The sequence below is a fragment of the Macaca fascicularis genome, chromosome 11 (genome assembly GCF_037993035.2).
Source record: "Macaca fascicularis isolate 582-1 chromosome 11, T2T-MFA8v1.1".
Classification (NCBI taxonomy): domain Eukaryota; kingdom Metazoa; phylum Chordata; class Mammalia; order Primates; family Cercopithecidae; genus Macaca; species Macaca fascicularis.
Genome location: NC_088385.1, coordinates 25,294,100 through 25,305,733, shown reverse-complemented (window position 1 = coordinate 25,305,733; position 11,634 = coordinate 25,294,100). Strand labels below are relative to the sequence as shown.

Genomic DNA, 11,634 nt, shown 5'->3' with positions numbered 1-11,634 from the left:
TGGCTCATGCCTGTAATCCCAGCACTTTGTGAGGCCAAGGCAGGAGGATGGCTTAAGCCAGGATTGAGACCAGCCTGGGCAATACAGGGAGACTCCATCTCTACAAAAAATTAAAAAAACTAGCAGAGCATGGTGGTGTGTGCATGTAGTCCCAGGAACTTGGTGGGCTGAGGGGAGGATCGCTTGGCCCAGAAGATTGAGGCTGTAGTGAGCTATGATCCTGTCACTGCACTCCAGGCTGGGTGACAGAGACCTTGTCTCAAAATAAATAAATAACCTTGATCACACAGTGTAGCCAACCTTCAGAATTTTGGCAAGGGTATTTTAAGGGTAGAGTCAGACTCCAGAAAAAGCTGCAGGTGGACCTAAGGAAATTTGCATGGGACCTATGACCCCTATCCTTTGACATAGTTCGAATTGATAAAAGTTTCTCTAGTCCAAAAAGCAAGCGATGTTTTTAGATTTTTATTTTGAGGAAGTCGTTTTCTCTGTAGGAGTTCAACTTCTCACTTATGTGAACAATATTCCTGTCATAGAAGGAATTTTTGTCATGAAAAGATAATTCGGGATCACTACTGTTTGGAGTATTTAATCTACTCTATTGAGTATTTTTGAAGTTAAAAAGATCATACAGATATCTTCACTTAGGAATGAAAGGTTATAATCTTTCAGCCGGCATGAGCTCTGATTTTGTTGATACTGGGTATACTGTTAATGCTGATTTTGATATTTGGTAAGTACTGGTTTATGTTATATCCTGTGTGTGCCTCCATTTCCCTAATGTAGTCTGAGCCTGTAGATAACACCTTACTTTATGTCTAGTTGAGTCAATGCTTCAAGATGTTTAATGCTCTCCGGGTTCATTTCTTGTGCTTGACTATACTTTCCATGGTAGGAAGTACTGAACTTCTGCTACTACTGTAGGTCTTATCTTTAGGCTTGCGGATGCTTAAGAAAAACACTGTGACGATCTAAGAGTGCAGGGCAAACCTTTTTTTTTTTAATTAAAAAAGTTTCTTTTAAGAGACATGGTTTCACTCTGTTGCCCAGGTTGGGATGCAGTGGTGAGATGACAGCTCACTGCAGCCTCAAACTCCTGGGCTCAAGCAATTCTCCCAGATTCTCCCACCTCAGCTTCCTAGGTAGCTGAGACCACAGAGGAACCACTGGCCCAGCTAATTTTTGCATTTCTTGTAGAGAAGGGGTCTTACTATGTTGCCCCTTCTCCATGTGGCTGGTCTCGAACTCCTGGCCTCAATCAATCCTCCTGCCTCAGCCTCCCACAGTGCTGGGATTACAAGTCTGAGCCACCGCACCCACCAGCAGAAACTTTATTTCAAGAGGCACTTTGGATTTCAAGGTGACCTCCCCCACCCCGCCCACAGTAATATCTGTGACCCAGTAAACAATACAAGTGCCTATGACTGAATACAAAATTTCACCAAATAATATTTATTTCACTATTCGAGATGTGCCTGGTATCTCTATTTCTTTCTTTTCTTTTTTTTTCCTGGAGACAGAGGAGTGATCTAGGCTCACTGCAACCTCCGCCTCCCAGGTTCAAGCGATTTTCCTGCCTCAGCTTCCTGAGTAGCTGGAATTAGAGGCACTTGCCATGACGCCCAGCTAATTTTTGCATTTTTAGTAGAGTCGGGGTTTCGCCATGTTGTCCAGGCTGGTCTGGAACTCCTGACCTCAGGTGATCCGCCCGCCTCGCATCCCAAAGTGCTGGGATTACAGACGTGAGCCACTGCGCCCCGCCATCTAACTCTATTTCATAGAAAACTGAAACCACCACACGCAACTGGACCCCTTCCAAGTAGAAACCAGCTAATTTGGTTTTACGAATCACTAAAGGGGTCACTAAACGCCGACTGAAAACGCTCTTCTAGCAGTCTTCGCTGCTACTCCATCTGTCACAGCCCATCCGAAAAGCGGCGTTGGCAGCTGGGAAGGCCGCGGCCGGAAGCTAAGTCACAGAGCCGCACTCGCGCTTCAGCCCGCAAGATGGAGCGTTTCCCTCCAGGGATGCAGCGCCGCACCTATGCACAGCCTCGACTCGGTGGATGATGCAGGACTCGGCCCATTTCCCTGCCCTCCAGCTTTCTCAAAGTTAGCCCCGCCCCTTATCTTTCCTCGGCGAGTTTAGTTTCGCCCCGCCAAGTGGGCAGAGCGCCGAACGATCGATGCTTTCTTCAGTGCCCTGAGAGCCGCCATTTTTGAGGGCGGGGGAAGAGAAACAAGCAGCGGCGTCAGAGGCTCAATGGGATGCTGACTGGGTTTTGCTTCTCGTCCCAGCCCTGTGGGGCCGGGGCAGAAGAACCCATCAAAGCCCTTCCTCCGGCCGCCTCTCCGGAATGAGGTCTCAGCACCCGCGTGGGACAGCACCCTTCCTCCTGCCTGAGTGAGTGGCGACCTGCGGCGCGACTGCCGCGCGCCCCCGCGCGCCCCCGCGCGCCGCTTCGCTGTCAGTTACCCCGCGCGCCTCCGCCCCTCTCCCGCCGGCCTCGCGCTCGGCGCAGACTCGTTTGTTTGTTTCTGCAGGAGCCCAAGAAGAGGCCGAAACCGAGACCATGCCTGGGAAGCTGAAGGTGAAAATCGTGGCTGGGCGCCATTTGCCAGTGATGGACCGTGCAAGTGACCTGACTGATGCCTTCGTGGAGGTTGGTGCGGGGTCCTGCCCCTCAAAACACAGGGGGCGCCAAGCCCTGTGAAGGATCTACCCACCTCGCCCCCAGCCCCTCAGCCTATTCCCCCCTCGACTGCCCTCCCGTCGGCCGTGATTGTCCAGCTGTCCCACGAGGGATGACCGCCGAGACTTCAGTGCGTGCGATGGGTGCACGGCTTGCAGGCGTCCGTGGCACAGTCCGCTGCGCGGGGAGGCTTGTACTGTTCTGCATGCGGGGGTGACCCTGATGTCAGGACTCATTAACAGGCCACCTGCCACTCAGGAGATCCCAAGGCGTGGCCGCGCAGCCACCGACACACACACACACACACACACACGAATGCCGGGGTGACTCTGATGTCAGGACTCATTAACAGGCCACCTGCCACTCAGGAGATCTCAAAGTGTGACCCCACAGCCACTGAAACACACACACACACACACACACACACACACACACACACAGAGACACACACCCACTTGGAAGGGATGGCCAGAGTGGTGGACATCATGTTTAAGAAGGTGCATGAATCCCTTTATGGACACTTGGAGTCCCACAGTGCGTCCCACATGCCTAACATTTTGTGAATCTGCCATGCACGTTCTAAAACACAACTGTAACACTTCCTGCTCTTGCATAGACTGGTAGGTCTGATGAGGTGTTTCAGAGTAATTTAGCGCCTTGAGGTAGGAAGTCAATTAATTGCCATGGACTTAAATTGCAAAATTGCTTTTTAAGTCTAATGATTAGTTTAAAAGTCATGCAAATTAGTAAAGGCCTAGGGCCGGGAAGGTAATAACCCAGAGTCTGAAAGAAGCCAAGTGAAGATTGTAATAAAAATTGGCGTGATGAGCCAGAGCATTAGAGCAGTAATCATTTGGGCTATTAGTGCTTAGAGTTGATGGATAGATATATCATAATATATAGCCCGATTTCATCTCAATATTCCTGATGTTTCCTAAGTGTTCTCTAACCTAATAATTGCAGTTCACTGCCCCTCCTCATTGTCATGGTGATTCTTAATCACTTCATTGGAGAAAGTTTTTGAGTACTGTTGTGCCAGATGTTAGGTAATAGGAATCCACAAATAACTGAAGCGCATAGTGTTTGCTTTCCGGTAGTTCAGACATCGACCCACACAGCCTATTTAATAATTAATAGGTAACGTGTTGAATTTAATAATTGCGTGATCTGTGCTAAGTACTTTTAAATTCTTAGTTTTCACAACAGTCCTACTATAGGAGTATTGTTATTGTCCCATGTTACGGTTGAGGTAACTGAGGCCCAGGAAGGGTAAATAATTTGCTTAAGGTTACATAGCTTGCAAACCTCCATAGCCTGACAGTTTGTTCTCTTAACCGCTCTGCTAATACAGCCTTACCAGACAAAGTGATGAGTATTGTATTAGAATATGGAAACAATTGTCTCTGAAGGTTGAGAAAGGCTTGCTGTGAAAGTGACATTTGAAATGGGCCTTGAAGGACACCCAGGATTTTACCGGGCAAAGGGAACATCAAAGGCAGGCATAGGATGGGATATATAGTAAGTTCAGGAAACTGCCTTAGTTTGGTATGTGTCTGGAGGAAAGGGTATGAGATATGTGGGTAGTGGAGCTTGTTAAGGATGAGGCTGGAAAGCCCTATTTTCTATAAAACCTCCTTTTCTGTAGTATTTATAAGGAGGAATAAGGAAGCTTTTTTTTTTTCTTTCTTTCTTTTTTAAAGACAAGTTTTATTCTGTTGCCCAGGCTGGAATGCAGCTCACTGCAGCCTCCAACTCCCGGCCTCAAGCCATCCTCCTGCCTCTCCCGCTTCAGCCTCCCAAAGTGCTGGGATTATGGACCTGAGCCACCACACCTGGCCAGGGGAGTTTTTAAAGCAGAAATAAAAATAAGATCATGTTTGTATTAGTTTGTTTCTTTATAGGATGGCCTGAATGGGGATGCTATTGATTGACTAGACAGATGGGAAGTGAGGCAGGGAGATCGGTTAAGAAGGTGGTAAAATTATCCAGGTAATATGTGGGAATGTGCATAGGAATGGATTTGAACAGGAAGATTTGTGGGACATTTCTTAGGTTAAAATTGTCAGGCCTTGATAGTTACGTGGATTTTGCTGGTGATGAAGGTGCTGATTCACAGGTTACTTACTACTTCCTTCTTTGAACAAATTGAGTGTCGGCTGTTTGCCAGGCTCTGGGCTAGTCACTGGTCTAGCCAATGGATAAACATGGTGAGTAAGACAGACTTGGTTCCTGCTCTTAATGCAGCTTATATTTTAGTAGGAGAGACAGATAAATTTTTTTTTTTTTTTTTTTTTTTTTTTTTTTTGAGACGGAGTCTCACTCTGTCGCCCAGGCTGGAGTGCAGTGGCGCGATCTCGGCTCACTGCAAGCTCCGCCTCCCGGGTTCACGCCATTCTCCTGCCTCAGCCTCCTGAGTAGCTAGGACTACAGGCGCCCGCCACCGCGCCCGGCTAATTTTTTGTATTTTTAGTAGAGACGGGGTTTCACTGTGGTCTCGATCTCCTGATCTTGTGATCCGCCCGCCTCGGCCTCCCAAAGTGCTGGGATTACAGGCTTGAGCCACCGCGCCCGGCCTGAGACAGATAAATTTAAAGGTAAATAAGGTAAATAAATTTTAAATGTATTTAAAATTATTTAAATAAAAAGGTAAATAAATTATTAAATATATAGTTACAAATTGGGATGGGTGCCATGAAAGAGAACAATAGAAAGAGAACAACAGGGAACACCTACTTTAGGTTGAGTTATCAGGGGAGGTCCCTGAGAAAAGTGTTTGTCAACCCAGAATCTAGTGGATGAGAAGGAGCCTGCTGCTGAGGGAGCATATTTGTGTGTGTAGGGGAGTGGGTGGACAGAAGGCAACCCGGATATCTCATGTCGAGATTTGGTGTGTTTTAGGAAGTGAAGGAAGATGCCTGTGGCTGGCACATAGTCAGTGAAGGGAAGAGTAGTATAAGATAAAGTTGGAGAGTTAATCAAAGAGCCAGTCTTGCAAGGACTAAGGCCATGATTAACAGTTTGAATTTTACCCTAAATTCATTGAAAAGCCCTTGTTAAGATGAGCACTGTTGTTATATGGAGAATGGATTGAAGGGGAAAGAGTAGAAATCAGGCAGTTAGGAGATTCTGTAATAGTTCAAATAACAGGTGATATGGGCCAAGGTGATGGATTTGATAATGCAGACAAGTGGATGAATTCCAGGTGTATTTTGAAGATAGATTAAAAGATGACTCCTAGCTTTCTGAAGTATTGGGTTTTCTGAAACTCCATGGAGATGGTAAAGATTGAGGTGGATCATTTTCCATTTCAGCATGTTAGGTTTGTGATGTCTGTAGGGCCTTTAATTGGAGATGTTAAGGAAGTGATTTATGACTGTGGCATTCAAAAAAAAAAAGGTCTGAGTAAAAATGAGGACACGAGCCAGTGTTTCTCAAGTCCTGTGAGACCCAGGACTCCCTTTAGATAGCCGGTATTTTACCCTTTCTATCCTGGCATGATATTTTTTAGTTAATATATCCTGTGTATTCTTACAATTAAAAACAAACCAGTACCATGGTCTAACTATGACAGAGAAATAGAAGTTGTTGTTGTTGTTATCATTATTATTTTTTTGAGACAGTCTTGCTCTTTCACCTAGGCTGGAGTGCAGTGGTGTGATCTTGACTCACGGCAACCTCCGTCTCCTGGGTTCAAGTGATTCTCCTGTCTCAGCCTCCAGAGTAGCTGGGATTACAGGCGCTCGCCACCACGCCCTGCTAATTTTTGTATTTTTTAGTAGAGACGGGGTTTTGCCATGTTGGCCAGGCTGGTCTCAAACTCCTGACCTCAGATGATCCACCTGCCTGGGTCTCCCAAAGTTCTGGGATTACAATTGTGAGCCACTGTGCCCGGCCTGTTGTTATTATGTTAATATGGAAGTACTTTTTCATGACCATAATAGAAAACATGAGGTAATCAGATGAATCAATGAATATTTATTCAGCCTTTGTATGTATTAGACACTACTGGATGCTGGGGCTATGGCAGTAAATTTAAAAGAACTTCAGTCATGGAACTTACATTTTAGTGGGAGAAGAGAGTTCATAAATAAGGTAATTAAGTAAAAGATATAGTATACTGGATCAATGAATATTTATTTGACCTTTGTATGTATTAGACACTGTACTGGATACTGGGGCTATAGCAATAAATTATAAAAACTTGAGTCATGGAACTTACATTTTAGTGGGAGGAGAGAGTTCACAAATAAGGTAAGTAAATAAAAGATATAGTATGCTGGATGTTGAGAAATGCCCCATATGGAGAAAATAAAGCTGGGACACGGAATAGGCAGTGCAGCGCCTATGTGAAAATCACGTGAATATAACTGCTTCTCAAACAGAGCGAGACAGTTGTGTAGTTTTGGCATCTCAGATCTTCATTGCCATTGGTTATCTGATTTTTCAAAATAGTCAACTCATGGGAAAAAGCAGAGTTGCCTCTTGATTTACATGATGGTTGTAGTTCTTGACAATTATGTACACTGAAACCTGATTGTAATACTTTTATCTGTAAAACTGAGGTTCTAGGTAGGTTTCTTTTTTTTCTTTTTCTTTTTTTTTTTTTTTTGAGACAGAGCTTTGCTCTTGTTGCCCAGGTTGGAATGCAATGGCGCTGTCTCAGCTCACTGTAACCTCCGCCTCCCAGGTTCAAGCAATCTTCCTGCCTCAGCCTCCTGAGTAGCTAGGACTACTGGTACACCACCATGCCTGGCTAATTTTTTGTATTTTTGTAGAGGCAGGGTTTCACCATGTTGTACAGACTGGTCTTGAACACCTGACCTCAGGTGATCTACCCGCCTTGGCCTCCCAAAGTGCGGGGATTACAGGCATGGGCCACCGCACCCTGCCTTCTAGGTAGGTTTCTTACCCATGTGATTGTCTAGTGGGACATTTGAAAATCATGACATGGTAAAAGTCTTCATTGTTGGGAACTCACTTGCATTGAAGAATACTTAGCATTTCTGGCTCTTCTTCACTTAATGCAATTACTATTTTCCGCAAAAACACTGCTAGAAATTTCTAAAGCTTCTTTAGGAGTTGGTTCTGTCTTTTTTGCAAACCCGTGACTTAGGGGAAGGGAGAGAAACAGGATGAATCCTTGAAAAAACTTGTTATTAAGAGGTTTATTAGAGGAGGAGGACTAGGGGAAGGAAACTGAGATTGTGAGCCAGCGGGTGGGAGAAAAATGGGGAACATAATGTCTTAGAAGGCAAAAGAGGAAGTTTCTTTAAAGAGGAAGCTCAACTGTCAGATGTTACTGGGGTCAAATAAGAAGATAGAAAAATTATTGGATTGGACAACATGGGGGTGTGACAAGAGGCATGATGAGGATGGAATCCCATCCTGTAGTGATTTAAAGAGAATTAAAGTACATGGGAAGTGAGGAAGTAGAAAGAGCATGAATAGGCAACTGTTTCAAGGTGTATGGCTATGAAGGGGGGAGGAAAAATAGTGTGGTATTTAAGAAGTAGTTTTAGTACTTAAAAAATAAATGAAAAGATACAGGAACTATTTGTGTGCTAATAGGAATAATCCCGTAGAAAGGGGAAAAATTAATGCAGGAAAAGGGGGATAATGAAGGATTACAATATGATAAAGGGAAAAATGCTTGATATAGACTAAGTTCATAGAAGAGGGAGATAATGAAGCATGGGCTAGTCATGAGAAAGCTTTATCCTGGGCCTGGAGGATGGTAAAATTTCCAAAGGCAGAGAGAAAAAGGAAGAAAAAATTTTCAGGTGACTAGCACAAACTTGATAAAAGCAAAAGAAGAAATAGGGTATGTATCGATGTAATTGAATGTATTTCAATTGAATGAATTTCATTCATATGTAATCGGAAGGAGGATTCTTGTTGAACAGAAGTGGGAAATAAATCTGGCTAGGAAAGGGGGATACAGATTACTGAATAGTCCAAAAATTAGGAGGAGAAGTCTATACAGTTGAAGCTCTCTTAACAACTTCCATTAACTGACTCATTGCAATCCTCAGTGCTCTGCATTCCTTCCATAAAGCGTATTCATAAATACTCCTCCGGGTAAGACTACTGTAGTGTGCCTGGAGTTTCCCATCAGTTGGCTGATATACTTTACCAAGAGGCAGTTGTGTTTATGCCCAAATCTGCTTATGTCAACTGTATTTGTTACTATATTTTATTTAAAGCTTATATAAATCAGTGAATGTAAAGACATGGAAATGGTCACTAAAAATTGCTCTTGAATTAGGTGGAGAAAAGATTGTAAAAAATAGAGGATTAGTGAATGTAAAGACATGAAAATGGTCACTAAAAATTACTCTTGAATTAGGTGGAGAAAAGATTGTAAAAAATAGAGTATTCTTTGTTCATGCTTTTTAAAGTATTTTATTTCCCAGACTGGAAATCAGAGATGACTGTGGCTTATGCAAAAAAGATGACTAAACGGTTGACTTTTACGCAAAGAAGAAGTCTTAGCCTTAAATTAAAAGACAGGAATGAATGTTTGTTTATATGTTTTATCTTAAAATGTTTAGTTTGTATTATTTTTAGTGATCCTCTAATTTAACCAAGTTATTTGATTAACTGATCAAGTATTGGTCCTGGTTGCATTGATTGAGAGAATTTCCACTATATATGATGTCAGGAGTGTAGGGACCCAGCGAAGACCAAGTAATACTTAAAGATGATTAGTCTTGCAGGAATCTCTAGAGTGAGATGGGGTTCTGTATAAGGGAAGTATTAATGGAAATATATCTCAATATTAACGTGTGTTACCAATTGTTTGGCCAAACTGCATTGTCATCTTGTGTTTTTCTAGGAACCTTTGAGGGAACAGGGAGAGGAAAATAAATATTTAATGAATATTTCCTGCGTACATACATTTTGCTAGGTCTCTACATGTGTTATATCATGTAATGCTCACTTAACAATCCCACTTTTCAGAGGAAGAAGCCAATTTAAATAACAGATTAATAACTTTCTCAAGGTAATTTAGCTAATGAGTAGGTAAAGAGAATGTTTTACTTTACTGGGGAAGATCTCCATTAAAATCCCTGATGTTCTTTAACAAAGTTATAAGGCATTCATTTAATTGCTGAGTAATAAAATGTCCTTTTAATTAAATAAGACTAAGTGAACCGAGATTCTCCTGTGCCAGAATGAAAATCATCTAATGTTGGCAAAATACACACTCCAGCCTTTTTCTTTTTGTTTCTTGTCCTTTATTTACTTGTTTGAGAGACTGGGTCTTGCTCTGTCACTCAGGCCTGAATGCAGCCGCCTTGAACTCCTGACTTCAAGCAGTCCTCTTGCCTTAGCTTCCTGAGTAGCTGGGACTGCAGGCACGCACCACCCTGCCTGGCTGATGCCTTTTCCTTTTTTCTAAAGTCTTTTTTGTTTGTTTAATGCAGTTTGTGGACTATCAGATCTTTATTTAGAATGAACAGTTGCACAACAACAAAAAGGCACAGTATAGCGAAACTGTTATAGTGGGACAAAACTGTAGAGTGCTTTAAATTTGTCACTTAAAAAATCATGTGCTACTTTTGGCAGTTGAGCCAAAACCCTTAAGTATATTTGGCTTTTGAATGATTTTGAATGTTTTTATAAATCCTAACAGTATTTTACTTCATATAAAGCAACTTTAGATAAATTAGACAGTAAGTATTTCCATCATGCCTTGAATATTGAAATGGAATGAAAATTAAATTAGTAATTAAGCAAGAACCTCTATTCTCCCTAAGTTTTTCCTTATTAAATTTCATTTCTTTATTGTTGTGATTTTAAAAATTATGCAAGTAATACTTGAATGCTCCCCATTAAAAAAGATTCAAACACTCAAATATAAATTGAAAACCCCTTACTTTCTTCTTACAACACTGTACTCTATTCCCTACACCCGATCAGTCCCTTCTACAGAGATAATTGCTGTCAGTTCTTTGGTTTATGTTAATCTTTTCTTCATCCCCTTAAAAAAATACTTGTATATCTATATTGCATTTTTAGAAACAAATATAATCCTACTTTATATATTCTGCTACTTGTTTTTTCAGTTATTTTGTAATTAATATCTTCTCATGACAGTATGTATAATCGACTCCATTCTTTATGGCCACATGATTTATTCAGTCACTTTCCTGCTGAATGACTATATTTTTGGTGGGGGGGGGGGGGGGCTTATGTGAAAGTACTTCTGTAGGTTAAAATTCCTGGAAGCAAATCTAGGATTCTGCAATTTGAATGAACATAAAGTTATTGCCATTTGAATTTTAATTTTTGCTGTTTTTTAATTTTAAAATAATGCATTTAAAATAGGTAGTATCATGCATGGTTCAAAATTCAAAAGGTACAAAATGAGTCAGCTTCCCTCTCCCAGCCTTTCCTCTGCTCTTTCTAGTGACCACTGTTACTATTTCTTGTATATACTTCTAGAAATAATGTGCACATATATAGACATATACTTATTATATAAATTCTGTCCTTTTTTTTTTTTTGCTGAAGAATGCCATATATCTGCAGTAGAAAGGTGTATCTTGGAAGTTGTTCCTTATCAGTGCATGGAGAACTGCTTTATTCTATTTAGTGCTACATTGTGTTGCTTTACCATAAATTTAGTTAGTTCCATATTAATAGATATTTAGCTTGTTTCCAAGCTTTTGCTACAGTAATGCTGCTGATATATGCCATTGTGTACCTCTGTGGGATAAATTCTAAGAAATAGAATTGCTAGCTTAAAAGGGATTTAAGGCATTTAAAATTTTGGTATATGTTGTCAAGTTGTTCTCTGTAGAGATTTTTCTACACTCCTACCAGCAAAGTATGACAGTACCTCACGAATTCTGTGTTCAAACCTTTTGATCTTTGCCAGCCTGATAAGTAAAAATATTTTAGTTTGTATTTCTTAGTGTGAATGAGGTTGATCATC

The 11,634-nt window shown here is 41.7% G+C and overlaps 1 protein-coding gene across 35 annotated transcripts in view; it reads left to right on the top strand.

Moving 5' to 3' along the window:
- Positions 1-2,197: 2,197 nt before the first annotated feature.
- C2CD5 (C2 calcium dependent domain containing 5) overlaps positions 2,198-11,634 on the top strand; it is a 95,687-nt gene continuing 86,250 nt past the window's right edge. For all 35 annotated transcript variants that reach the window (XM_074006388.1, XM_074006387.1, XM_074006386.1 and 32 more), the window contains exons 1-2: positions 2,198-2,404; positions 2,545-2,663. In XM_074006388.1, the coding sequence (XP_073862489.1) occupies positions 2,574-2,663 (90 nt within the window). In that variant the 5' untranslated portion in view covers positions 2,198-2,404; positions 2,545-2,573. The remainder of the gene's footprint in view (positions 2,405-2,544; positions 2,664-11,634) is intronic.